A 27966-nucleotide genomic window follows, 5' to 3' on the forward strand; every position below is an offset into this window, starting at 1 on the left:
ATTTTGTTCCAAGTGTGTGTTTGTATTAAAACCCCATTTTAATTGTCTAGGAACCATCCCATATTTTTAAGCCATAGGATTCAGATAGAAGTTGATCAGCCATTAATAAGACACAAAATAGACAGCTCTCATAAGGCCTATAGACTTTTGAATAAAAGCTTGCAACTTAAAGACAAGGTGTAACTTTGAACATCAGGCAGCCCTGTAGACCAAAGGGATTGGTTGAAGGAGTTGTGTGGGCCTAAGGCTGCCTGTCTTGGAAAGGCCCCAGCAGGGTTTTTGGAGAGTTCTGCGCGCTTGCCGTTCTTTGCAGAGACCTGGACGGTTTGGAGACGATGGCCGACAAGGAAAACCTGCAATAAGTTGAAGAGTACAAAAAATAAAAACCCACATTTATTAAAACTGATTTAAGACTATCCAAAGTGAAACATTTTTCACATAACAAGACACAAAATGGACACCTCTCACAAGCCTAGAGACTTTTGAAAAAAGCTTGCAACTTAAAGACAATGTGTAACTATAAAAAACATCAGGCGGCCCCCATAGTCCAATGGGAAGTGATTGGTGGGTTGGGGTGGGGTGGGGTGGGGAGGAGTGGTTTGGTTAGAAAGGGGGTGGGCCGTAGGGCATGCACTTAGGCTGCCTGGGTTTGAAAGTCCACAGTGGTTGCTGAAACGCCACAGTGGTGATTTCGAGGCCATTCTGTGTAGCCTGTACCTCTTTGCAGAGATCGGTGTGTCTTGGAGGAGATGGCTGACAAAGAAAACCTGATCCCTGGAACAAGCCAAAAGGATACAGGGAAACCCAAAAGGCGTTTGTGACTCCTTGGTTACTACTATGGGGCTCTGTTTTTTTTTCAGCCCTTGTGCCCCTTAGGCCCCCCTCCAAGGCTCAGGGGAAGGCTGCCTGAAGACAGAGATGCCTTGAAATCAGCAGAGGATATGGATGGCTGTGTGCTAGCGAAACCAGATTTTGTGGCAGATGCCTATGGTTCTGAGGACCTGACCGTGGAAGAGGTTTCATATGAGGGCTTTGAGAGTGATGCCAAAGGCTGCCCGGTAAGCACAAATTTCTAAACGGCATATAAGGGCTTTAAAACCCATAGTTAGGGTTTTATGCTAGGGTTGGGGGTTTAAGATCTTTTTAAAAATTATTAAAAGCTTGTTTCATTATCAATCACAGGAGAGAATGTTTCAAGCTGAAACACAGGAGAACCCTGGACATGAGGGTGATATGATGATGATGACGGGCTTGAGTGCGACTGTGGATATGGGGCACAAAGAAATGACCTGAAAGCGGCAGAAAACAATGTTTCAAACACATCCACCGGAGAGGGGTGAGGCTGTTGATGATGAGAAATCACCCTGCAGGAATATACAGACTGTAAATCTGTCCTGTATTTCATGTGTTTATACAACCCCTGAGGTTTAGATGTATGTTTTACAATACCCTTGTAATATACTGTTTTTAATAAAAAAAAATTATTCTACCATACCTAGTGCATATTTGTATATATTTATAAAAGGTTAAAACAAAATTAAGCTAATCTGAATGTCATGTGCTTCTACTATCCCTGAGGTTTGCTTTACGATACCCTTGTAATATGTCTTCTAATAAACAGGTTTTATTGTACCATAACTTGTGTATACAGTGGTGCCTCGCACAACTATGTTAATTGGTTCAAAAAAAAATTCTGTGAAAACATCGTTCTGTGAAACACCATTTCCCATAGAGATGCATTGAAAACTGGATAATCGTTCCAATTAGAATGGATTGCCGTCCTTAAGCGAAAATCCCCATAGGAAACATCGTTGTGTGAAACAATGTATCCACCATTCAAATGCATTGAGTAGGCTTCAAGGCATCTCAATGGGGGAGAAAAAAATTCACCAAAAATTAACAAAGACTCAGAACAAAGCCAGATTAAGTTTGCAAAGGTTTCACAAGCTGCACTAACGAGTCCAAGCATTTAAAACAGTTTCTGAGTCTTCATTAATTTTTGGTAAAAAAATTTATGCCCCATTGAGATGCATAGACCCCCCCCCACCAAGAAGCAGCATGGCAGCAGTTAAAAAAATTTTAAAATCAGATTTGAACTTGGGCATCCAAATCCCACAGGCAGGCATGGCCACAAGAGAACAGCAACCATTTCCTTGCAGAATTCCACACACACAAAGCATAACGCCCCCAACCAAGAAGCAGCATGCAGGAAAAAAAATTTAAAATCAGGTTTGAACTTGGGCATCCAAATCCCACACAAATCCACAGAAACCCCCAGCCAAAAACCCCCCTGCAATTTCCCCAATGAAAAAAACCCCATAACCAAAGCCAGACAGACCCAAATTCCCCCTTGCAAAAATCATCAGAGTTTTACAATACAGTAGAGTACAGATACACTGTAAAACCCACCACCCACCCAGGAGAAGAAATGCAAGCTTACCTTTGAAAGTTCTCCAGCACAGAAAGCACCCACAAGACAGAGCAAAGAGGCAAAGCCAACCTTTGAACTTCATGTGGGAAAGGAAACCCAGGATGCATGGGGAAGGTTTTTTATTCCTTCCCTGCACAGGTGCAATGCATCCTGGGTACAGGCAGATAGAAGAACAAATTAGCATTGCCAAACAGCCACCTTTCCTGCTCTTTTTTGAAAACATCGTTAAGTGAAACAGGGGACCCAAAATGCAATCGTTCTGTAAAGCATGGTCCCAAAATCGTTGTGCGAAAATTCCCCATAGGAAACATCGTTGTGTGAGGCGGCAAATTTTTCAGAAAAAGCCATCGTTGTGTGAATTTATCGTTGTGTGAGGCACTCGTTGTGCGAGGCACCACTGTATTTGTAAACATTTAGAACAGGTTAAAACATTTATTGTAAGGTTTTAGAAGATTGACAGTAGGGGGAAAACAAAATAAGTCATTTCTGTTTCCCTGTGAAAATTGAGGTTTCAGACATTTGAACCCACATCAGAAGCAGGTCAGCTTTTGAAACACCCCCTTGAGCCATTGAAGAAGTTATCATTGCCCCCCTCACCATGGCGATTTATTTATTTATTTATTTAGTTAGTTAGTTATTTAAGACACTTAAATCCAATGACCCTGAAAATAAAATTCAATTGCAAGAAAATGAAATGCCTGAAAAAAACAGTAACATTTAATGATTTAGTTATAAGTGTATTTTAAGAGGCAAAAAGAAATATAACAAGGGCATAAAAACAAACCGCAATGCAGGATCTAAAAATTTCAAGACAAAAACTCTAAAATTAAATTAAGATTCGAGGAAAATACATATTCATTCACACTATAAAAAGGGTTAAAAAGACACAAAGAAAAATTTTACAGAAGTAAAGCAACAAAAATCAGAGAGACAAATTATATATATATATATATCTCCACACAAAAAGTTTACATGAAGAGCACAAAAAAAAGAAACCATAAAACTGAGAAATCAAAATATAATATCGAACTGGAGTGTACGTTAAAAAAGTACAATACAAAGAGACACACAAAATGTTTCACAGAGCACAAGAATAATTCAAAGATGAAGCAAACATCGTCACACTGTATAAGAACAAAGGAGACAGTGGCGACTGCAATAACTACCCTGGCATCTCTCTTCTCAGCGTTGCTTGCCTGTGTTGTGCTGAAGAGACTCCAGGTCCTTCCAGAATCACAGTCTGGATTCCGAGCTAATAGATCCACCACTGACATGGTATTCTCCCTCAGACAGTTGCAGGAGAAATGCAGGGAACAACAACAGCCACTCTTTGTGGCCTTCATAGATCTCACAAAGGCCTTTGACTTGGTTAGCAGGGACGGACTTTTTAAAATACTTCCCAAGATTGGATGTCCACCTCAACTCCTTAACATCATCAGGTCCTTTCATGAGGAAATGAAGGGCACTGTAGTTTTTGATGGCTCAACATCAGATCCCTTTGACATCCGAAGCGGAGTAAAACAAGGCTGTGTCCTTGCGCCGACCCTTGTTTGGGATCTTCTTTGCTGTCATGCTGAAGCAGGCCTTTGGAACTGTAACAGAAGGTGTCTATCTCCGGACTAGATCAGATGGAAAGCTCTTTAATCTCACTAGATTGAGAGCGAAGACCAAAGTCCAACTGAAATGCATGCGGGACTTCCTCTTTGCTGATGATGCAGCCATTGTTGCCCACTCTGCTGAAGACCTCCAACAACTCATAAATCATTTTAGCAAGGTCTGCCAAGACTTTGGACTATCAGCCTGAAGAAAACACAAGTCATGTGCCAGGGCATGGACTCACCTCCCTCTATTACTATCTCCATGCAAAAACTGGAGGTTGTTTATGAATTTGTGTACCTTGGCTCAACAATCTCTGACAATCTCTCCCTAGATGTCGAGCTGGATAAACACATTGGGAAAGCAGCTACCATATTCTCTAGACACACAGAGAGTATGGCTTAATAAGAAGTTGACGGCATGCACCAAAATCCAGGTCTATAGAGCCTGTGTCCTGAGCACACTCCTATACTGCAGCGAGTCCTGGACCCTTTGTGCACGGCAGGAGAGGAAACTGAACACCTTCTATATGCGTTGTCTCCGACGCATTTTTGGTATCACCTGGCAGGACAAAGTTCCAAATAGAGTAGTCCTAGAACGAGCTGGAATTTTCAGCATGTATACAATATTGAAACAGCGCCGTCTACGTTGGCTTGGGCACGTCGTGAGAATGGCTGATGGTCGGATTCCAAAAGATCTCCTGTATGGAGAATTAGTGCAGGGAAGCCGCCCCAGAGGGAAGCCACAGCTGCGTTACAAGGACATCTGCAAGTGGGATCTCAAGGCCTTAGGAATGGACCTCAACAGATGGGAAACCTTGACGTCTGAGCGATCAGCCTGGAGGCAGGTGGTGCATCATGGCCTCTCCCAATTTGAAGAGACACTTGTACAGCAGACCGAGGCAAAGAGGCAGTCCCAAAACAAGCAAAACCAGGGAGTTGGACAGGGGACAGATTGGATTTGTCTCCAGTGTGGAAGGGATTGTCACTCTTGAATTGGCCTTCTCAGCCACACAAGACACTGTTCCAAGACCTCCATACAGAGCACGATACCATAGTCTCTCGAGACTGAAGGATGCCTACAGAATAATGTTACCCAGACCCTTAGATTTGATTGGGGTTTGGGAAGTCGGTCTAGCTGAGATACAGTATCCTCGGAGCTGGTACACAATCCTTAAAAATGCCCCGTTTACCCTTTCTGAGGGTACAAATAAATGGTCCTTTCAGTTACACAGGGGCTATTACAAGGACATCCCTGATCTTCTGAACAACATGAATGATACTATCAAACAAGCTATAGATCTACAAGAAGTGTGGCTGACCTACGACACGTTCATGGGCAAAGTTAGATTCACGGGTCCTGAAAGTTACTTCTTCGCAGCTGGTGCTGAGTTAGCCCGGATTTTGGGTGTCCCTCCAGATGAACCTGTCAGAGAAATACATCATGCTGCAGATCTTGCCGGAGGTTTCAGCTCTTTGTACGTCTATACTGATATTATAGAGCATCAGATAGTGGGAGACCACTCTGTACCTCTGTTACGCTGTATCCCTGTTAGGGGAGAAACCTACGAATGTATCACAATTATCTACGACAAACCGCATTACGTGCTGATGAGTAAGAATCACATCAACACGATAACCATTGAAATAAAGACCGATCAGAACCAAAATGTGCCATTCACTTTGGGGAAAGTTGTTGTGAGGTTGCATATTCGCCCCAGAAAAGGTTGTGCTTAGGAAGAGAAAAGAAGAACGTGAAAATGGTGGTGTTAAAAGACTACAGAGATATAGAGCTTACTATAATGCACAGGCCGGTCGTGGACTTTCATGGGGCTGTAAATATGTACGGTGCAGGGCTGGGGGGGATTTTTCGTGGGCTGTTCCGAAAGGCCATCCTCCTCTTGAGGAGAGGCTTTGAGTTTATTAAACCCCACATTAAGACGGCTGTGCATAATATAGCGGGAGACGTCGTGGGGCATGTCATGAAAAAAGCAAGACCCCAAGAAGGCACAGGACTCACGTACCTTAAAAGGGGCGGAGTTAAACGAAAAGAGGGCCATCTACGCCTAGGTCCTCCTAAACGGTCTAACAGCGGCTTGCCACCCTAACTCTTGACTCCCTACTTTAGCATTCCAATTCCTTAGAATGAGAAAAACATCTTTCTTTGGTGTCAGTTCTAGGAGGCGTTGTAAGTCTTTATAGAATTGGTCAATTTCAGTCTCCTCAGCATTGGTGGTTAGTGCATAAACTTGGATTATTGTGATGTTGAAACATCTGCCTTGGGTTCGTATTTGTATGAATCCAAGACTCTCTACTTGCAGAATAGCGAAACAATATTGGATAGGAGTGCATTCTGTGTTACAACAAATATTGCTTTGTAAGGTTAAATTAACCCCAGAACTGTTTTTATTGAATATGATACCAGATAATATAGAGAAACCAAAGAAGTGTATAGTTTTATATATATAGTCACCACAGCCAGAATTCTCTATGCCAAAAATTGGAAAAGTCCAGTGGTACCGAAGCAAGAAGAACTTACAGAGAAGATAGGGGAAATGGCAGAAATGGACATTCAATCAGAAGTGATGAAGGACTGTCCTTTACAAAAGGCAACTGAAAGACGGGACCTATTCTACAAATGGCTAGAATCACCAGACAGTGGTTGAATAACATAGATTAAAACGTGTACTAAAATCTGGAAGGCAGAAAATAGTAGAAAAGCGGAGTTTGAATTTTGATATTGCAATATGAATGGAAAGGATGTTAGTATATTTTTGATTCTCCTCCCCCCCTCAACCCCAACCCTTTTTTCCCCTCTTACCTTCTGTATCCCACACCCTAACCCAAGTTATCAAAACAATTTAAAAATGTAAACAATGCAGTAAGAACCGAAAGGCAACATAGAGAGACTGGGGAAAAATTCTTCCAGCAGAAAACAGACTCATCTAGTACCTGTCCGTCTCGCTAAGGGCAAAATGAGCCCTAGCTAGCATATGGAATCTCAGGGGCTGGGTGTATATATGTATATGCATATATACATGTATATATCTAGAGGATTACGGCACAATTTCTCACCTGCAAGCTAGTGCTGCTGCACAGAATCCGGCCCCTTTAATCGTTACTGATGGACACTGGTCTGCCAGCAGATAACTCGTATAAATGCTGTAAGCCGCCCAGAGACCTTTGGGAAGTGTGGGCAGCATATAAATTAATTAATTAATTAATTAATTAATTAATTAATTAATTAATTAATTAATTAATTAATTAATTAATTAATTAATTAATTAATTAAATAAATAAATAAATAAATAAATAAATAAATAGTACTCTCATCATCTCCTCCAGGGATGCTTTGCAAAATTGGAGGAATACAAGTGTCACAGAGACCCGTGTAGAAAGAACAATACAACAGAACATGGCCAACCGTCTCCCCCACACCAGCCTCACAAGGACGTAAGCGCTCTTCGTAGGGAATGTTCTTGTGTCTGCCTTCCAGCCAGGACAGAAGGAAGTACATTAAACTCTGCTCATGTAAAAGCTTTTCTCTATTTTGGGTCAGAATATTCAGATAGCTTGCAGGTAAAAATGCTTGACCATCATCTCTAAAGCCAGGATGGGCCGTAGCTGTGCTGACAGGGTGTTGCAGCTCACAATCTGTGATGCGCTGGGGTTGGTCCTGTTTTGCTTTGGTATAGCCCATTAACAATATAGCATTTCCCGAGAGGCCCAAATTATTTAATTTCTCATCCATAGATCTTTCCCATCTGGATTGAAACTTGTCAGTTAGCACAAAGGGAACCCAACCCCACAGGGGTGAAGAACATTTTTAACCAAAAATGTAACTTAAGTATCCATGCCCAAGACTCTATCAACATCTGGCCTGTTTCTAATCGTAAACGTACATTTGGCACACAACTCGGGACTCCAAGAACGGTTCTCAGAAATTTCGTTTGAACGGACTCCACTGCAGTAAAATTTCTGTATCTACACCACTGTGCACCATAGAACATCTGTGCCAACACCTTGGCATTGAAGACCTATATGGCCGATGGTATATACTGACCTCCTTTTGCAAAGAAAAAATGTATGAGTGACTCAATACTTCTCTGAGCATTTGCAATAGTGTTGGATAATTGAGTCTTCCAAGATCCTGAGGACTGAAAGATTACAAGATTTGACTTGCTCAATTGGATGGTCATTTATTTGCCATTTATGTGCGATCCATAGAGTTTTGGGTTTTTTATTTGCCCCAATGTGCATTACTTTACATTTTTTTTAGATTGAAACATATTTGTCATTTATTTGCCGAGTCTGTTGTAAGCCACCCAGAGTATTCAACGACTAGATGGGCAGGATATTATTATTATTATTATTATTATTATTATTATTATTATTATTATTATTATTATTATTATTATTATTATTATTATTAATAATAATAATAATAATAATAATAATAATAATAATAATAATAATAATAATAATAATAATAATAATAATAATAATAATAATAGCAATAGCAATAGCAACAGCAACAACAACAACAACAGCAACAGCAACACAAAACGCAGCATCCACACTAAAATTAAAGAACATGAGAGACACTGCAGACTAAAAGAACTGGAAAAATTGGCAGTAGCTGAACATGCCCTAAAACAATCTGAACATGAAATTCTATTTCAAAGCACAGCAGTACTGGATAACACCAGCAACCATTTTGTTAGACTACACAGGGAAGCCTTTGAAATCCCCAAACATCAGCACAGTTTGAACAAAAAAAGAAGACAGTCTAAAACTCAATAAAGCCTGGCTCCCAGTACTAAAAATACAGCCTGCAAAAAGGTAAACAAACTCTACCCAGCCACAAGGACGGGTGATCACTGCACACTGAAGATTAGCTAATGACACCCATCAATGACAGTGACAGATCATCTCTGCTCCTTATCACAACAATATGCTCATAACAAAAAAAACCTGATCACCATAATCAACAAAGCTCCTGAAAAGGACGAAAGGTATCCCACAGCTACAAATAACCAACCATCCCATGAGCTACACCAGAACACAGACAGAGTTTTAACTCTTGTCCTCTGAAGATGCCAACCACAGAGACCGGTGAAACGTTAGGAAGAAAAACCTCCAGAACACGGCCAAAAAGCCTGAAAAACCTACAACAAAGGATGATATTGTAATAACAACTGAAACGATTAAGGGGCAAGGAAAGGCTGTGAAAAACTGGAGTGCACCTGGTTGAGAGGAGCTGCATGGAGTTTGGTTAAAGCATCAAACACGTCTCCATCAACATATAGCAGTGCCGTTTAACCACTTCAAAATTTGACAACTGAAGACTAGATGACAACATGCCACACATTTCTGGTAATAAAAAGGGCAACGAACCCAGTAATTATCGACTAATTACATGCCTTCCAACAATGTTCAAGCTCCTCACACGATTGCTGGCAAGATCAATATCTAAGCATTTAACTGAAAACTCCCTCTACCCAACTGAAGAGAAAGGGAACTTTAAAAAAGTCAAGAGGCACAAAAGATCAGCTGCTTATTGATAAAATGATACTAAAGAATACAAAAAGGTGAAAAACAAACCTTAGCATGCCCTGGACAGACAATAAAAAGTCATCTGACTCATTGTCACACAGCTGAATTAACACCTGCCTAAATTTATAAAAACATGGGATTAATAAAAACATGGTCAAGAAATTGAGGAAGTTAACATCAAATGAGGAATATTTCAAGGGAATTCTTTGTCACTACTGCTGTTTGACATCTCACTAATCCTTGTGTCAATAATTTTAATTAAACCTGGATTGGACTACCATATTTCACAACAAGCAGGAAAAAAATCAATCATCTGTTATAAATGGATGACCTAAAACTAAATGCAAAAAGTTCCACAGAGATAAAATCACGGGTAAACAGTGCAAATATTTAGTTAAAATATCCAGAGGAAATTTGGAATGGACAAAAGTGTCACTCTGTCTATTCACCGTGGCAGGATTAAAAAAACCTAGATGGAATATAGAGTTTTTAAAAATGGCAATATTCTAAAATCACTTTCAAGTGGTGACAATTCTAAATACCTTGGAATACTAGAAGCAGACAACATCATGCAGACAAAAATTAAAGAACTGACAGAAAGAGAAACTACCAAAAGAGTTTTTTCCCTTTCTTTTCCCCATCTTGTGCCACATTACAATTGTTGTTTTTTACTTTATTATATTGTTTTTATTCCATTTTTCATTGTTAGCCGCCCAGAGTAGACTTCAATCTAGATGGGCAGGGTATAAATCTAATAAATCAATAAATAAAAATACTGTGGAAAACCTTAAAATCAAAATTAAATGGGGGAAATGCAATCAAAGCCATAAACACATGAGCTGTTCCAGTAATTAGATACCCAGCTAGAATAATAGAATGGAATCAAAACAAATTAGAAGAACTGAATCAAAAAAGGAGACTATTTTGAAAACCACAGAAACCAAGGCTCAATAAAAGAAACAAGAACTTGAAAAGAAACAGTTAGAAAAATAAACCACTACATGGACAACACCTGAGAAATACCGATGGAAAACGTGATCCTAATTCAACGTGGGCATGGCTAAAACTGGGGACCCTTAGGAAAGAAACCGAAGGCTTGATTTTTCCTGCACAAGAACAAGCACTCCAAAGCAACGTGATGGAAGCTAAGATCCAAGGGGTTAGTGCTAACAGCACATGTCGACTCTGCCAAGACAAAGATGAAACCTTATCACACCTCATCGGTGAATGTCCAAAGATTTCACAAACAGATTACAAGGCTAGTGCACTGGTCATTATGCAAAAAATAGAACTTGCCAGACTTCAAAAACCTGTGGGAACATCAGGTAGAGAAAGTGTCAGAAAACGAGGAAGTCAAGATCTTGTGGGATTTCTGGATCCAAACGGATAGACACCTTGACCAGAGATGGTAGGAACAGAAAAAAGAAATGCCCGGATTATTGACATTGCCATTCCACGGGAGGCCAGAGTTGAAAATAAAGAATGGGAAAAACTAACAAAGTACAGAGACCTGGCCATCGAAACATCTTGCCTCTGGGTGCTGCCAGTTTGGCCATACTAAAAAATACTGAGGACAAGAGAAAGACTTGGAGATCAGGGTCATCCCAGGATTAGGAGGAGAGATGTCCTTGGGGAGAGACTGGCTTCAAATAGGAGACCTGGCTGAAACAGCAGCAGAAGGACAAACTGGGGAGGTGGAGGAAACGACACCAGAAGAAGAGGTGTTGCACGTTTCGCACAAACACACTTTTCCCAGTGTAGGAAATGGGCAGCCCCTCCCCCCAGGGGCTCTCCTGCCCCCTTTGCTGTGGGTGGGAAGAGCCCAGGGGAGGGGGGGGTGTTGAGGGTTTGGGTTCAGGTCAGGGCCTGGTTTGCGAGGCCAGGAAACTCCCTCCCTCGCAGGGGCATCAACTGCCTTGGCTGCCAGATGGGCGATATAGAAATGAAATATCATCCTCATCATCCACATCCCTCCGTCCCAGCCAGTCCCGTCTTCTCCCCCCTTCCAAGCCTCCTTCCCGAGGGGGGGAGTATTGGGGGGAGGGGGGACCGCCGCGGCTTTCCCACCCTCCAGACCAGGAGCGATGCCAGCGAAGGGGCCACGATCCGCAACCCCCCCAGAAGCCTTCTCGGAAGGGAGGTCAAGGGGGGGTGCAAGGGGGGCAGTCCCAAACCTCCCTGCAAACACAAACACGCTCACTCAGAAGCAGAAGCTAGGCAGTCCCAAGCTGCCTCCTACCGCACACTCTCTTAACTCAGTGGTCAGGGAACAGGGTTAAATTACCCCAAAAGGGGGTAAAAAATGAAAATCCTGGGGGTAATTTTGGACGTGACCCTAACCTGTGGGGAAAATATATGCTGTTATGCTGTTACAATGTATATATCTGTGGCAATGGCAGGCCTCATGCTAAAACTGACTAGTTTCCAGTAAGGATAATCATCAACCTGCTGTCTATTGTCTCTGGGTAATGTAGTTAAAGTGTCTCCCTCAGGAATGTTTACATTGTCTGTATATTTGGAGTTATCTATGCCTGTTTACTATTAACTGTCTGTTTACCAGCCTGTCTGTTTACCAACCACTCTGTTTACTGATGCCTGTGTATTCAAGGAAATTAGCTGTCTCTGTTTACCAGCACTCTGGTTATTCTGGCTGTGTATTCAGGAAATTAAATGCCTCTGGTTAAAATAGTATTGATTAACTAGAGCAAATGTAGTAGGGGATACAATAAAAGAAGAGGAGGCGGGGGAACAGGAGATTCCGCCTCTGAACAGCTGCCATACACTCGAGTGTCCCGTCTTTTCTTTTCCCCCTTGCTGGGCGAGGGGGAGGCTTCATCTACAAATTCCTGTACTGAGACTTCATCTGCAAGACCCCTACTTCCCCTCATCTTGCAGATCCCGACACTAACCCCCTTCCCTCCTCCTCCTCTTCTGCCCAGAGGGGAGGTCCCCAGCTCCCCGATCGTCCCCTTCCCGCCCCCTTCATCGACCTGGCTGGGAAACTTTGAAGTACACAAAACCTTTCATAGTTAAAGATCACCTCCTGAGGCTTATTTCCTAAACTGCTAGGCTTTGGTGAGGGTGGATACCAAGAACAACTGGGTAAAGAAGGGGACTTCTGACAGCTAATTCTCACCTAAAAGAGCTGGCCTTCCGTTGTGCATTTTATTGGAATGTAAGCAAGTGCCCAGAACTCTCAATAGAGAGTTGCAGAAAGATATTTTTTAAAATACCCAGAAAAAGAGCCTGGCCCCCAAAGCCCAGAGACCATATAAAATTCAGATTGGGCCCCTCCTCCCACTTGGTCTGCAATGCATGGAGGCCTTGCAAGTGGAGGGAAGTGGGGGCATCTATTTTTCTCTTGTGCTTCCTCGTCTTCCTCCTTGAGGGGGGAAATTTGGAGGGGGGCAGATGGGACGTCTGGGAGGGGTCTCGATCTCCCCTCCCACCTGAGCAAGACACCAGGGCTCTTTCTCCGTGCATGTCCTGGGTCCTCCTTGGCTTTCATGCGAGGAGACCCCCTTCTTTCCCCAGATCCTGCAGGCACCATTTTGGGGGATGACAAAGGCGGAAAGGAGGGAGCGTCGCTTGGAGCTCTTTCCCTCCCCCCCATTTCTCCTTCCTCAAGGTAACCCCCCCTCCAGCTTCACTCCCAGGTGGGAAGCGGGCTATGCAGTGCAGGGGGAAGGAGGGAGGGAGGGGGAGAGGGGGGCTGCAAACGGGGGACAAGAGGGGGTCCCAGAATTGGGGCTTTGGGGCAGAAGAGGGGGTCAGCTGGGCGCGACGGGGATCCCTTCCTCTCCACCCATGCCTGGCCTCCCATCTTGAGCCTCCTCAGGAATCCCCTCCACTTGTCTCCCCTCTGGATGCCTATATAATGTATGTAATTACTTCACAAACCACTGTAACTATGTCCAATGTTTACTTCTGCCAATAAAGGATCTATCTATCTATCTATCTATCTATCTATCTATCTATCTATCTATCTATCTATCTATCTATCTATCTATCTATCTATCTATCTATCTATCTATCTATCATAACTCCTATGAGGCTGGATGGAGAAAGGACTCTTAGATCTGCCCATTATTTAAAGAAAAACTGTTCTTCTCCTAAAAAGATTTCTTTAACACAAAATATAAGGACAATATACTCGTGCCTGGTGGATTTAGAAACAGGCCTCCCTGTAAGGACAGACTGGGTGTGGTGAGGGAACACAAATGGGGCGTTGAGATCTGGAAGCGGGACCGGTCCAACAGGGTTCAAAAGGCTCCATTGAAGGGTCAACCAGGCAGAAATGAAAGAACCTGCCCGGGAAATAAAGTGCTGGAGAGCGAACGGAGCCTCCATGACACGGGGCTGGAGTCGATGATCCAGAGGGTCCCTTCCTGCTCAGCAGTTCTAAGAGGATGGGCAGACTCCAGAAGTGGCATCTCGCACCAGTGAAGTTATGATTTCTAACGCACCTCTCTAGTGGAAAAAGAGGTTAGTTTCAGGATTTCTGAGGGCTCTGGAAGAAACCTGAGGCATTTTGAGAGATTTAATGAAACCGGAATGATTCCTAGGCAATCCGTAATCAAATCTCCAGAGTTAGCCTTACAAATCACTTTATGGAAGGGCTCAGCAAATCTACTTTATACACCTTTTATAAGCTACGTGTTAGATGGCCAGTGTGATGAAATGTATTTTTCTAATTAGAGATGGGTTATGTAGTCATGTCTTAACCATAGAGGAATCCATTTTGAGTCTGACACAGGCTAAGTTCTGGAAAATTACTAGTAGTTATTTTCAGCTTTTCTTATCGCTGCAGCTGGAGAGAAAAACACGGCAGAGTCAAAATATCTCTAACCTGAATGATAAACAATTCTTTGGTGTTGGTGGAAAAGTAGTGCGTACCCTATGCTAATTCTTGCCTTCGTGATTGGTTGAATATGTCAGGAGGGGGCAGGTTGGAGAAATTTACTGGAGGTTGGAAAAAGTAACTCAGAGAGGGAGAAGAGAGTTTTGGGATTCTGAAAACATGGCGTCGCATTTCTTTGATCCAAGCGAAGGAACCTAATTCCACAATATGGACTGCGTAAGAATATCGTTTGTTTACCTTAGTTTATAGTTTAGTTTTTGTTTTGTTTAATAGTTAATTTTTATAGAAGGTGCTGAACCGTTATGCTGTTGCTTAGAAATGAAACTGTAGAGAAATGCTTTCTTTGTTCACTTAAATAAACTTATGTTGTTTAATAATTGGCCTTTCTAGTCCTTTGAACAGAACAGTTTCCCTATAGCTAATTAATTTGGCTTACGTTACCAAAATTGAGTCATTAAACAGTAAAGATGCGGCATTAAGTGGTTTCTTTTTAGTAAAATCGAAACAGACTTTAAATGCAGGCTGCCAAGAGTTCATGTCCCGGGAACTGTGTTGACTCAAGCAGTTAACTTCAAATGGGAGTGAATGGAGCCTGGATTTTCCTGTTTCGTGGTTTTTGATCTCATTTATGGGACCAATAACTCACAGCCAGAATATCACACTAGAGGAAAAATTAACAAAAAACCCTTCAGGCAGCCAAAGGAATGAAAACTCTTCAGCTCCCCCCCCCTTTAATTTATTTATTGAGGAGGGGGAACCTTTCATAGATATTGAGGAGAAGCAAAGCTAAAATCAGTCTCTGAGGCTCTTACATTTGGGGGGATCATGAGCCAGGATGAAATGTGAACATTTTAAGAGCATGTTTTGAACCTCTTATATCCCACATCTGCAATGGGACAAAGAGTGGGGTGGGAGGAGGGAGTAAGTAGTGGGAATGGCTATTGCATTGTGTATGTACTAGACATTTTTTTAAAAAATAAAGTTACCTGGAGAGATGTCGTTCCCAGAAATCTCCAGCAGGAGGTCCTCGTACAAAGATCTCGAGCCTCGATCCAGAAGATCCCACGCTCTGTTGGGGTCAATATGGGGTCACCTCCTCAAAGGCCACTGGAAGCGGGAAGGAGAAAAGAGTCTTACTAGGTGGAAAAGATCCCACAAAGTCCCAACTCTGTTTAAAAGGTTTAAAAATAACAGGCATGCTCTGAAGTTCAGCTTCAGTAACGTGAGTCACACATCCAGTTTTCTGACAAAGAGGACAGCTGGGACAATTACATCTGACTGATTTTGAAACACTGGGCCAGTAGAAACAAGGAGTAATTCTATGCAACGTCCTTTGGAGACGAAGGTGGCCAGAAAAAGCAGCATCACTGGGGAGGAAGGCAAACCAGAGTCAGCCGCGTCCCTTTATGACGTCAGAAAGGGATCACTTTTCTGCTCCAAACAGAAACATCTGGGGAAAATGACCTGACTCAGAGGCAGAAACCTCTGCCTGAGCAGACAGCACTCCCTCCCCCACTTTCGGAGTTTACAACCTCAGGGTTAATTAATTGTTCATCAGGCTCCGGCTGCCCATCAGTCCCTTCAGCATGTTTTGAAGGCAACGAACTCCACTTCCCCAGCTCAGCAATTTCTCTGTTTTTAAGCATTCTGTGCAGCCATGGGGCCTTGATTTCTTTGTCGTGCCTAATCAACCGGGCAAAGCAAACATACCCGTTTCTCTCTTCAGGATTTAGGAATTCTCATTCGTAGCCCCCTTTCCTCCTGGTCAGAGGGCCTCAGGCCACCCAGAATGTTAAAAACAGTCCTATGGGTTTTAAAAGGCAAATGGGCAGAGTGTGTGGAAATGCTGGTTTAAAAAGGAGAAAACAGCATCTCCCGCACGACACGGCGGTCGTGGCAAAAGAGCCACAGAGCAGACGGGCGTTGGAGAAATCAGCTTTCCCGAGGATGACCTCCCTTTCCTTCATCCTTTCCTTCATCCGGCCTAAAGGCTGACAGAAACAGGCAGCGACTCGGGTTCAGCAATGAATGACGGCGGCTTCCCTTTAGCTACAGAAATCATCCTGTCAGAATGCAAAATGAACAACTCTGGTGACATGGAGTGGTATCTCTTCACCAGAATAGCCTCATTCTGTCATTTCTCCCCCCAAAAAACGTGCTAGCCGGTTGCAGAAAGAGTCGCCACCTGAAACGCACCGACTCTCACAGGCGCCGAAGCCTTGCAGACCCTGAGGGAGGTTGAAAGAACTCTTTACCCCCTCACACGAAAACACGAAAAGGCTTGTTTCAAAGAGCCTTTCCTGACACGTCTCAACCGCCCGGTTCCTCTTATGTCCTGTCATGATCTCCCCCTGCCCCAGGCTGGACACTGCCCGGGCCCCCCCCCCCCCGCCACCCATCGGACATGTTTGGGGTGAGATTTGTCATCTGGCTTCCTTTTCTCTTTTCTTTAAGGGAAATGACTTGGAGGAGAAGAAGGAGAAGGCGGGAAGACGCCTTTTTGGCCTTCCTGGCAGGCAGAGCGGGAGGGAGGCCCTGTTGTGTGTGTCTTTTGTGGATATGTGTGTGTGTGTGTGTGTGTCCCTTGCACAAACTGACCGGGGGGCCCCCACCACTCCTTTTTGCAAGCAGGAAGGCTCGTCGCCATCTTTCAACTTGCCCAGAGAGAGAGCCGGAGCTTCCTTCCTTCCTTCCTTCCTTCCTTCCTTCCGAGAGAGCCGGGCGTGTGAGTCGGAAGGCCCAGCCGGGGCTCCTGCCTCCCCCTTCTTGGCCCCCCCAAGAGACCCCCTTCTCCCCTTTGAATCCCCCCTCCGCCTCCCTCTCGAGGAGACCCAGAGGGGGAAAAGCATTGCCTTGGCTTCCACTGGATAAACAGGGCTCTCTCAGCCTGGAGGCGCTCAGCCAGGGAGAGTCCGTGCCCCGGGGGGGGGGGCACCCACAACCTGGGGGGGGTCCCCTCCTCCTCCTCCTCCTCCTGCTCCTCCCTCTGACAGGCTCTACTTTGAAGGGACGTTTTAAGCCTCCCGCTCCTCCTAGAAAAACCCCTTGCCCGCGATTCTGAAACCTGTTGGGGAAAACTCAGCCCCCCCCCACCCCCAACTCTCCCAGGGACGGGGGGGGGGATGTTTCTAAAACTGCCTCTAAAACCCGCCCAACGGCCTTCCTGAGGGGAGACGTTCTGGCCGCCTTCTCCACTGCGCAGGCGCTACAGGTCCCCCCACCTCATGCCCCCTCTGTGGCCAAGAGGAGCGCATGCGCAGTAGGGAGGGCGAGCCGAGCAGCCAGGGAGGGGATATCGCGCGTGCGCAGAGACGAGCAGTGGGTGGGCTTGGAGAGCAGCCCGTCAGTCACTCGAGAGGAAAGAAAGGGGGGTTCTTGCCCAGCCAGCCTTCCAGAGGGAGGCGCTTCTGCCCGGAGACAGGTGACGCGTAAGGAGCAGGAGGAGGAGCAAGCTCTCATTGCGTCTCCATTGTCTTCTGGATGGAGCCAAAACCTCTCACCTGAGCGTCACCGGGTTGCCAGGCAACCCCCTCATAGACGCCATTATTAGACGCCCTGGAGGGCTTCTGCCCAGCAACGGGTGACCCGTGAGAGGAGCGAGTTCTCATTGGATCTCCATTGTTCTTCGGGGAAAGGCCACTTTGCAAGGGGAGGGAGCGGATTCCGCTTTTTTTGGGGGGGCTAAGGACTTGCGGAGATGGAGGAAAAACGATCTCTTCTCCTCCCCCCATACCTGGCCTCTTCAGGATCCCCCCCTCCCAGTCTATGGGGTTTGAAGGGGACTCTTCAGAGGCTCTGGATGGAGGAGAGGGGAGGGCCGACAAGATCCCAGGCTGCAGGAAAGGGGATGGGTGGACGGATTGCCTCCCTCCTTGTGCCTGTCTGTTGGGGGTGTTTCTCTGTGTGTGTGTTGGGGGGACTTCTTTGTTGCATTGCAGGAAAAGCCTTCTCCCCCCCCCCCCCAGGAAAGCAGGGCAGAAAGAGAGAGAGGCCCAGGAAGGCCACGGGTTTGGGGGCAGAGGCGGAAAGGAGATCTCCCCCCCTCCCCAAGATTGCTTGCCGTTCAGAGGCTGGGATCCAGAGACAAGACTTCAAAGTTGGGCTTAGGGCCAGGAAATCCGTCTCAAAGCAAAAAAGGAGCACATCTGGAAAAAGAGGCACAAAAGGCACCCCCCCGCACACCATCACTTTCTCCTTTTCTTCAAGGTTTCTCCATGTTTGATTTTTCCCTTTTTTCCTGCAATGGGATTCCTCCAACATTGGCTTCTGTGACAAATCCAAAGTGCCAGGGTCCCGTTAGCAAGCCCGCCACGATTTGGCCCCTCCTGCCCTTTGCAAGGGGGGGCACCCCAAGAGAGGCCTGGAAAACCACCCCCCAGGAGCCAGGCTTTCTCCGTGATGGCCTCCAAGCACTGGAAGTGGATTTCCTGGGGATCAACCTGCCTGCCGACCTTCAGGAAAAAGGAGAAGGAAGGCTGAGCTTCTCAAAGAAAGCCTTTGGAACACAAGGGTTTTTTAAAATGTATATATCAATGGTGGGTCTCTCTCTTATCTCATATCCCCTCCTTTCTCCTCAGAAAGGCCAGAGGTGGCTTACATCATAAGAAGGTAATATTTAAAGCTAAAAACAGGAAATAGACAAATAAGGAAAAAAAAGAATCAAACAAAATAATAATAATAATAATAATAATAATAATAATAATAATAATAATAATAATAATAATAATAATAATAATAATAATTTATTGTCATTGTAAGTATATACACAGTATACGCATACAACGAAATTTACAGACACCTAGAGACCAGACACATGCACACACATAAAATTCCCCAAACACTCCTCACCCACTAAAAGTCCCCCACTAAAAATACAAACATCCGCAGGCCAAGTAACACAGTCCAACTAATTATTCACTACTGGTGGTCTTTAAGCTCATTATTAATTACAATTATAGCTCTGGGATAAAAACTATTCAGAAAACATGTGGTCCAAGTCTTAATTGTTCTATATCTTCTGCCAGATGGTAACAGTTCAAAAAAGTTATAAGCATGATGGTAAGAGTCTCTCAGGATGCTATGTGATTTCCTTAGACAGCGGGATGTGAAGATGTCATCCAGGGTTGGTAGCTGGAGCCCGATGATATTCTGGGCAATTTTAATGGTTCTCTGTAGAGCTTTTTTGTCCACTACAGAGCTACTCCCAAACCATGCCAGAATGCCATAGGTTAGGACACTCTCAATAGTGCTACGATAGTATGACAGTAAATGCTGTGATAAATTTAACTTCCCGAACATTCTCAGGAAATACAGCCTCTTCTGTGCCTTCTTCATTAGCATGTCGGCATTTATAGTCCATGAGAGGTCCTCTGAGATGTAAGTACCCAGAAATTTAAAACTACCAACTCTCTCCACTTCCTTGCCATTTATGTACAGTGGTAAATGTACATTTCTCTTCCTCCTAAAATCAATTATGAATTCTTTAGTTTTTTTGATGTTAAGTGTGAGATGATTTTCTTTACACCAAAGTAGACTCATTGTTCTTATTTATGAGCCCCACCACTGTCGTATCATCTGCAAATTTGATAACTGCATTGGTGTTTTACAGTGGGGTGCAATCATGTGTGTACAGGGAATAGAGGAAGGGACTTAGCACACAGCCCTGGGGAGCTCCTGTACTTAGTACCAGGGTAGAAGAATGGTGACATCCCATCCTTACTGACTGTGGCCTATCTGTCAGAAAGTCCTTTATCCACACGCAGATCTCTTGAGGTAATCCCAGGTTGATCATTTTAAAAAACAACCTATTTGTTAGAATGGTATTAAAAGCAGAGCTATAATCCACAAACAACAGCCTCGCATAAGTTCCCTGTTGTTCTAAGTGGCTCAATACAGTATGGAGTACAATGGACAAAGCATCATCAGTAGATCTATTTCTCCTGTATGCAAATTGCCATGGATCCAAAGAAGGTGGAAGACTAGCCTTAATGTAATCCAGCACCAATCTCTCAAAACATTTCATAATAACAGATGTTAAAGCTACTGGTCTATAATCATTGAGAGATACCACAGCTGACTGCTTGGGGACTGGCACTATAATAGATGTCTTCAGGCAAGTGGGGACAGAACACTGCAACAAGGATAGATTGAAAATATCCATAAAAACTCCAGCTAATTCTGCAGCACAGCCCTTAACAACTCGTCCCATGATTCCATCTGGTCCAGCTGCCTTTCAAATATTAATATTCCGGAAAGCGCATCTCACATCTGAAATCTGCAGTACTAGTGGTTGTCTGTCGATGGTAGATTCTAGTGATGTATTATAGACAGTAGGTGCTGGAATAATGGTTGTTCCTGTTTCCACCTCAAAACGGCTGAAAAATTGATTTAACTGCTCAGCCAAAAAATCACTGCTGCTGCACAGACTTTTTGTCACTCTGCCCTGTGATTTGTCATAGGCCATGCCATACTCGACGAGTGTCAGAACTCTCAAGATGTTGCTCAATTCTCTGGCTGTACATAGCTTTGGCATCCCTAATGCTCCCTTTCAGTTTAGCTCTGGCCTCTCTATACTGTAGTTCATCACCAGAATGAAAAGCAGCATTTCTGGCTTTTAATAAAAGGCGTACTTCTCTATTTAGCCAAAGCTTGTTATTAGAAAACACTCGTACTTGCCACACTAAAAACAGTATAAAAATGAAGCAACAACCAAGAAAGCACAATAAACCTTTTTAAAAACCCTATTGAAATCATTCATAAGGGGCAAAAGAGATCCCTGAGGAATGTCACAGGTCAAAGGCCAGGTTGTCCAACTGGACTCCCCCAGCATCAGCTGCTGAGTTCTCCCCTCCAGGAAGGACCGGAGTCACCTTTAAAAAGATCCCCCAAGTCCCATCTGAGAGAAAAAGACCCCGAAGGAGACCGTGGACAATGTTATCGAAAGCTCAGGAGAGGGTCCAACAGAACCCAAAGGGGACACACACCCTCCCCTGGTCCAGATCCCAGTCGAGGTCATCCCCCAAAGGGGACCAAAGCTATCTCTGTCTTGGAGGGGTTTCATTCAGGGTTTCACAGTGGTTGCGAATTCAGGTAATTTCCCAGAGGTGCCTCCTGGATGCCATGGATCCGGAAGGTCACATTCCGCTCTGATGCTCTTAAGATGATTATTATATTATTGCACTAAAACCTCTGTGTGGATGGCTCTAAGTGTGGGTGGCTTTCACTGGGCCTTGAACAGCTGGGGTCAGGAGGGGAAGCCCTCTGGAAAAGGCAGACCTCTTTCCCGTCCTTCATGCCAATCAGTCAGCTGCCCATCATCCATGTGCCTTGCATGTCACTATCCTTGCTCTGTGATTGGTTGCTGAGAGGTAAGATCAGGCATCCTTCAGTCTCGAGAGACTATTATAACATGCTCTGAATGGAGGACTTGGAACAGCATCTAGTGTGGCTGAGAAGGCCAATTCGAGAGTGACACAATCCCTTCCACACTGAAGGCAAATACAATCTGTCCCCTGTCCAGCTCCCCGATTTGGCTGCTTTCGGGACTGCCTCTTTGCCTCAGCCTGCCGGACAAGGGTCTCTTCAAATTGGGAGAGGCCGTGATGCACTGCCTGCCTCCAGGCTGAACGCTCAGAGGTCAGGGTTTCCCATCTGTTGAGGTCCATTCCTAAGGCCTTCAGATCCCACTTGCAGATGTCCTTATATCGCAGCTGTGGTCTCCCTCTGGGGCGATTTCCCTGCACTAATTCTCCATACAGGAGATCTTTCAGAATCCGACCATCAGCCATTCTCATGACATGCCCAAGACAACATAGACATTGCTATTTCAGTAGCGTATACCTGCTAACTATTCCACCTCATTCTAGGACTACTCTATTTGAAACTTTCTCCTGCCAGGTGATAGACTCTGTCTGCAAGCACCTGGAGACTCTTCAGCACAACATGGGCAAGCAGCTTCCCTACAATGCTGAGGAGATGCCACGGTAGTTATTGCAGTCGCCCCGTCTCCTTTGTTCTTATACAATGTGACAATGAGGAGGCTAGGTAGGACCTCTCTATAGAGTAGCATTTAGTGATCTTTCCAATCTCCACTGGATTTAGTTGCAATCCTGCTGTTCAATCCCTTTGTTGAAGAATAATTGGTTTATTAAGAAAATAATATAGTTCCACTAAAATACAGTCGCAGCATTAAAGCATAAAGCATAATTATATCCAAGCAATTACCATGATTACAATAAACTTATTATACCTTGGTTAAAATAAGAACAACTAAACTAAGCTAAATAATCATCATGACTAACAGTCTATATCTTAGCATTCTAGAGCAGCTGGGCTAATTTCTCCTCCTTCTTGTTTTAAAAACACAAAACACTTTCTTCTCTCACTCTATCATCATCAACGACCATCTGTCACATATATGAAACAACAATTTTTCTATACGTCTCTGGACCACCTTCGTTGTGACACTTCTGAGCTGTCAACCAATTAGGATTAGGCGAGTGTAAGACAGTTCTCCAACCCTATTTCGCATGAGATCTGCAGGTGTCTTATCCCAATTAAGACGAATGTGGTGTTCGGTCTCCCTTTTGATCTTCTTAACCTTGCTTCTTATCTTGGTGCCAGGCAGAGCAAAGTTGGAACAACACTCTCTTGAAACATTCAGGGATTTCAATCCAAACTATAGAGTAAACCTAACAGACTCCATTTTTGTATGACTACACATGCCAGTTGCCTTCTAATTCTTTACGCTCCCCAGTGTGAGTTCTTTGATGTAAACTCAGGGAACTGCTGTGACTTAAGCCCTTTCCACATTCCATGCATTTATGTTTTTCTCCCTGTATGAGTTTTTTATGTGAACTCAGGTGACTGCTTTGACTGCTATTTCCACATTCCATGCATTTATATGGTTTCTCCTCAGTGTGAGTTCTTTTGATGTGAACTTAGGCTACTGTTCTTACTGAAGTTCTTTCCACATTCCATGCATTTATATGGTTTCTCCCCAGTGTGAGTTCTTTGATGCGAACTTAGGCTACTGTTCTGACTGAAGTTCTTTCCACATTCCAAACACTGATATGGTTTCTCCCCAGTGTGAATTCTTTTATGTGTACTCAGGTGACTGCTGTGACTAAAACTCTTTCCACATTCCATGCATTTATATGGTTTCTCCCCAGTGTGAGTTCTTTGATGTAACTTCAGGGAAATGCTGTGAGTGAAGCTCTTTCCACATTCCATGCATTTATGTGGTTTCTCCCCTGTGTGAATTCTTTGATGTGATCTAAGGTTACTGCTATAATTGAAATTCTTTCCACATTCCATGCATTTATATGGTTTCTCCCCAGTGTGAATTCTCTGATGTGATCTCAAGGAACTGCTTTGACTGAAGCACTTCCCACATTTCATGCATTTATATGGTCTCTCCCCGGTGTTAGTTCTTTGGTGTGAACTCAGGACACCTCTCAGACGGAAACTCTTTCCACATTTCATGCATTCATATGGTTTCTCCCCAGTGTGAGTTCTTTGATGGGAACTGAGGCTGCTGCTCTGACTAAAGGTCTTTCCACATTCCATGCATTTATACGGTTTCTGCCCTGTGTGAATTCTTTGATGTGAACTAAGGTGACTGCTGCAACTGAAGTTCTTTCCACATTCCATGCATTTATATGGTTTCTCCCCAGTGTGAGTTCTTTGATGGGAACTCAGGAGACCTCTCAGACGGAAACTCTTTCCACATTTCATGCATTTATATGGTTTCTCCCCAGTGTGAGTTCTTTGGTGGGAACTGAGGCTACTGCTCTGACTAAAGGTCTTTCCACATTCCATGCATTTATATGGTTTCTCCCCTGTGTGAATTCTTTGATGTGAACTAAGGTGACTGCTGCAATTGAAGTTCTTTCCACATTCCATGCATTTATAAGGTTTCTCCCCAGTGTGAGTTCTTTGATGGGAACTCAGGTTACCACTCTGGCTGAAGCTCTTTCCACATTCCATGCATTGATATGGTTTCTCCCCAGTGTGAGTTTTTTGATGTGAACTCAGGTGAGATCTGTTACAGAAGCACTTCTCACATTCCATGCATTTATATGTTTTCTCCCCAGTGTGAGTTTTTTGATGTGAACTCAGGTTACCTCTATGACTGAAGTTCTTTCCACATTCCATGCATTGATATGGTTTCTCCCCAGTGTGAGTTTTTTGATGTGAACTCAGGTTACCTCTGTGACTGAAGTTCTTTCCACATTCCATGCACTTATATGGTTTCTCCCCAGTGTGAGTTCTTTGATGTGAACTGAGGCTATTGCTCTGACTGAAGCGCTTTCCACATTCCATGCATTTATATGGTTTCTCCCCAGTGTGAGTTCTTTGATGTGAACTGAGGCTATTGCTCTGACTGAAGCTCTTTCCACATTCCATACATTTATATGGTTTCTCAACAATGCGAGTTCTTTGATGGGAAAAAAGGCTACTGCTCTGACTGAAGCTCTTTCCACACTGTAGGCATTTGTACTCTCTCTCACCTCTCAGAGGGTTTTCACGGAAAGTACAATCACTGTGCATCATGACACTCTTTCTTTTTTCTATGTATTGACTTTGTTTCTCCTCTGGGTGGACTTTGTCAAGTCTATTGTCATCTGAGGCACCCTTGAATGTTTATCTGCCCAGGGAACCTTTTCTCCTTCCTTTTCCCTGTTGATTTTTTCAGGTGATCAGAAATGCATCAACATCAACAGCAAGAGAAGATGGATATGTCTTTTTTTCTCTTTTTCTCTTTTTCCCTTGCTTCTCTTCTTCCCTTTTCCTCCTTTTAAGTGGCTTGAATTTTTTAAACCGCTATATACATGGGTTTTTTCACTGAAAGAACAACTGGCTCCACAGAATTCCCATTGTCCTGTTCATCACCTGATGGAGAGAAAAAAGGAGATGAAATAGGAGTGCAACGTAAATGAAAAACCTTACTTGTCTCGATGAGTTCAAATCCCCAGGGCCAGATGAACTGAAGAAATTGCAGAAGCACTGTCTAATATTCTCGTGTCATGGGAGATGGGTGAAGAGCCAGACAGGTGGAGAAGAGATGACATTGTCTTTATCTTCAAAAAGGTGAACCAGGGAACTGCAGACCAGTCAGCCAGACATCCACCTCAGGGGAAATTCTAGAGCAGATTACAAAGCAGACACTCTGCAAGCAGATTGAAAACAATCCAGTAAGAACCAAAAGCCAACATAGAAAGAAGGAAAGAACTGGGCATGTTTGGCTTTGAAAAAAGAAGCCTGAGGGGAGATATGCATTTTTTCTGTCTTTATTTTTTCAACATTGTGGACGGTTTATATTTTGTATTGGTTCTGGTCCATTTGTGGTTTGTTATTTGTTTTCTTTTGTTAAATTATGTCTAATTATTTTTTTACCTTACTTGATCCTGATTTCAACCAGTCTTATATAACTGCAGAACTCATCTTCACCCTCTTATGGAACAGCTTCTAGCAGAAATTAGCCTGAGCTAATCCTATGGTCTTGTTACCTAGTTAGGGAATGAATAACACCAGGAGAGACCTGATAGCACTCTTTTATAAAAATGGGCCTGAATTAATTTCAGCCCAACTGACAAAATTCATGGGTACAGAATCACAGGTGCAGCACATATCCTCTCCACACCCCTGCCATGCCTCCTCCTGCAGTCAACCAATCATTAGCTCAGTGGGGATAATCCTTGTCTCGCTTCCTCATTGGAGCTGTCAGCTGCTAGAGGAGGCAGGGAAGGGCTGAACCACTTCCCAGACTGGAGCACCAACAGAGAAGACCCTGGTAGTGCATGATGAAATTTTGAGTGGCTGAGTCAGCCCAGGGGCTGGGGAGAAGTTATGAATTTTATTGGGGAGGTTGGAATTAATTTGAGTTCATCTCTACTTTTCTGATATATCATTGAGCAAGGGGTGGGACTTGATGGCCTGATAAATCAAATGATTCTATCATTCGACACCATGACTGGGAGACTTGTAGGTGCATGAAGGGAGATGTCAGGAATATTCTCTTCATTCCTAATCATCTTTGCTGCCCCATCTGGCTAAGCAAAATAACAAACGGGGGAAGTTTCCACTGTGCTCATTAACCTTAAGAATAGCAGTCTTCCAAAATGCAGTTACAGCCTCTTCCATGTGCCACCTCAGATGCAAACTGTGGCAAGTTCTAAAAACTTCAAACAAACACGTGCGCACACACAGAAAGAGTAAAACACAACAAGACTGAGGGGAAAAATGATTCCAACACTGCCACCATGTCAGGATTGCCCCTCCTTAAAGGTGCTATTCCACTAGGGGAAGGGGCCAACTTGAGTTTCCAGTTTCACCAGCCTTTGAACCCTAGGCTGAGTGAAACCTAGAAGGTGCGGAAATGGACAAATGTGGGCAAGCTTCTAACCCTAGATTCCCACTTATCTCCTGATTTGGGGACATTATACTGTTGACTGTGTACTTTAAGCTTTGCACACAAGCCTGACCAGGTACGACTCCCGAAGAGCAAAAATAGCCCACATTGCTCTGTGGCTAAAGCAATATCTTTAGACACTTAAACTCTTGTTCCCCTAAGCATCACACCTGGGTAAAATATACGATGAAATTAATTTAAAAGATTAAAAAGTTGTAATGCGTTAGATATTCAAAAGAGGTACCATATTTTTTGCTCCATAAGATGCACTTCCCCCCTCCAAAAAAAGTGGTGGGAAAAGTGTGTGCATCTTATGGAGCAAATACTGTTCCCACCGCCGGCAACAAAAGCTCGCCTCCCGTCTTCCACGCCACCGCCTCCAGCTTCCCCCTCTCATGCCTGCTGCCGATATTGCTTTGTTCACCATCTATCATCAGTTTATCATCGTACGCCTGATCCAACATGGTGCAGCGCAGGCCATGCTTCAGTTTTCTATCTGTGCCAGTGAAGGCCGAGAGGGGGGAAATAGCTGTGTGGACTTTGTGGGTGTGCATGCAGGGGGGGAGAGGAGTGGTCCTCTCAGTGAGGCTTCCTATGCGGTCGTGAAACGTCAGGTGGGCACCCTCTCTGGAACGGGCTCAGTCTCCTCCTACTCCTCCATGTGCAGCTGCAGAGTGTCATCCTCAGGCTTACCATCTGATCCCGTAGCTTGTTGTCCGTTTAATTTTTTGCTGCTTTATTTCTGCAATGCTGAGGGACAACTGACGAGATGATGAGCTGGCTGGGGTGGTAATGGAGCTGGTGGCTGCCTACCCCTGATGCCTTAGCATTTTTTTCCTGTTTTCCTTCCTGCATCTTATAGTGAGATGTGTCTTATGGAGCAAAAATACGGTACAAGGTATTATTAAAATGCCAAGCTTCCAAAGATTAGCTGAGGTTTTGGAAGCCGTTCCTCCCATAAAACAATAAAGGCTAGCTAATAACCAAGAGTATCTGGGTATAGAATTAATTATAGCATTAAATACAGTATAGCATTAATTATAACACTAAATACAATGCTATGCTATGCTACCATTGCTACATCTTCCAGTCAATGAAAAGGCTGGAAAAC

General features: G+C 44.0%; 1 protein-coding gene and 1 long non-coding RNA gene across 2 annotated transcripts in view; both read right to left on the reverse strand.

Moving 5' to 3' along the window:
- LOC144585004 (uncharacterized) lies at positions 1-27823 on the reverse strand. The gene is made up of 3 exons (XR_013539511.1): positions 25394-27823; positions 15430-15550; positions 1-353 (listed from the first exon to the last, which is right to left on the reverse strand). It is a non-coding gene; the product is annotated as an uncharacterized LOC144585004 (long non-coding RNA).
- Positions 22567-27966, reverse strand: part of LOC144584981 (uncharacterized) — a 464602-nt gene continuing 459202 nt past the window's right edge. The window contains 2 exon segments of the mRNA XM_078382381.1: positions 22567-23370; positions 23372-25336. Coding sequence (XP_078238507.1) covers positions 23158-23370; positions 23372-24997 — 1839 coding nt within the window. The 5' untranslated portion in view covers positions 24998-25336 and the 3' untranslated portion in view covers positions 22567-23157.

The sequence above is a fragment of the Pogona vitticeps genome, chromosome W (assembly GCF_051106095.1).
Source record: "Pogona vitticeps strain Pit_001003342236 chromosome W, PviZW2.1, whole genome shotgun sequence".
Lineage (NCBI taxonomy): Eukaryota > Metazoa > Chordata > Lepidosauria > Squamata > Agamidae > Pogona > Pogona vitticeps.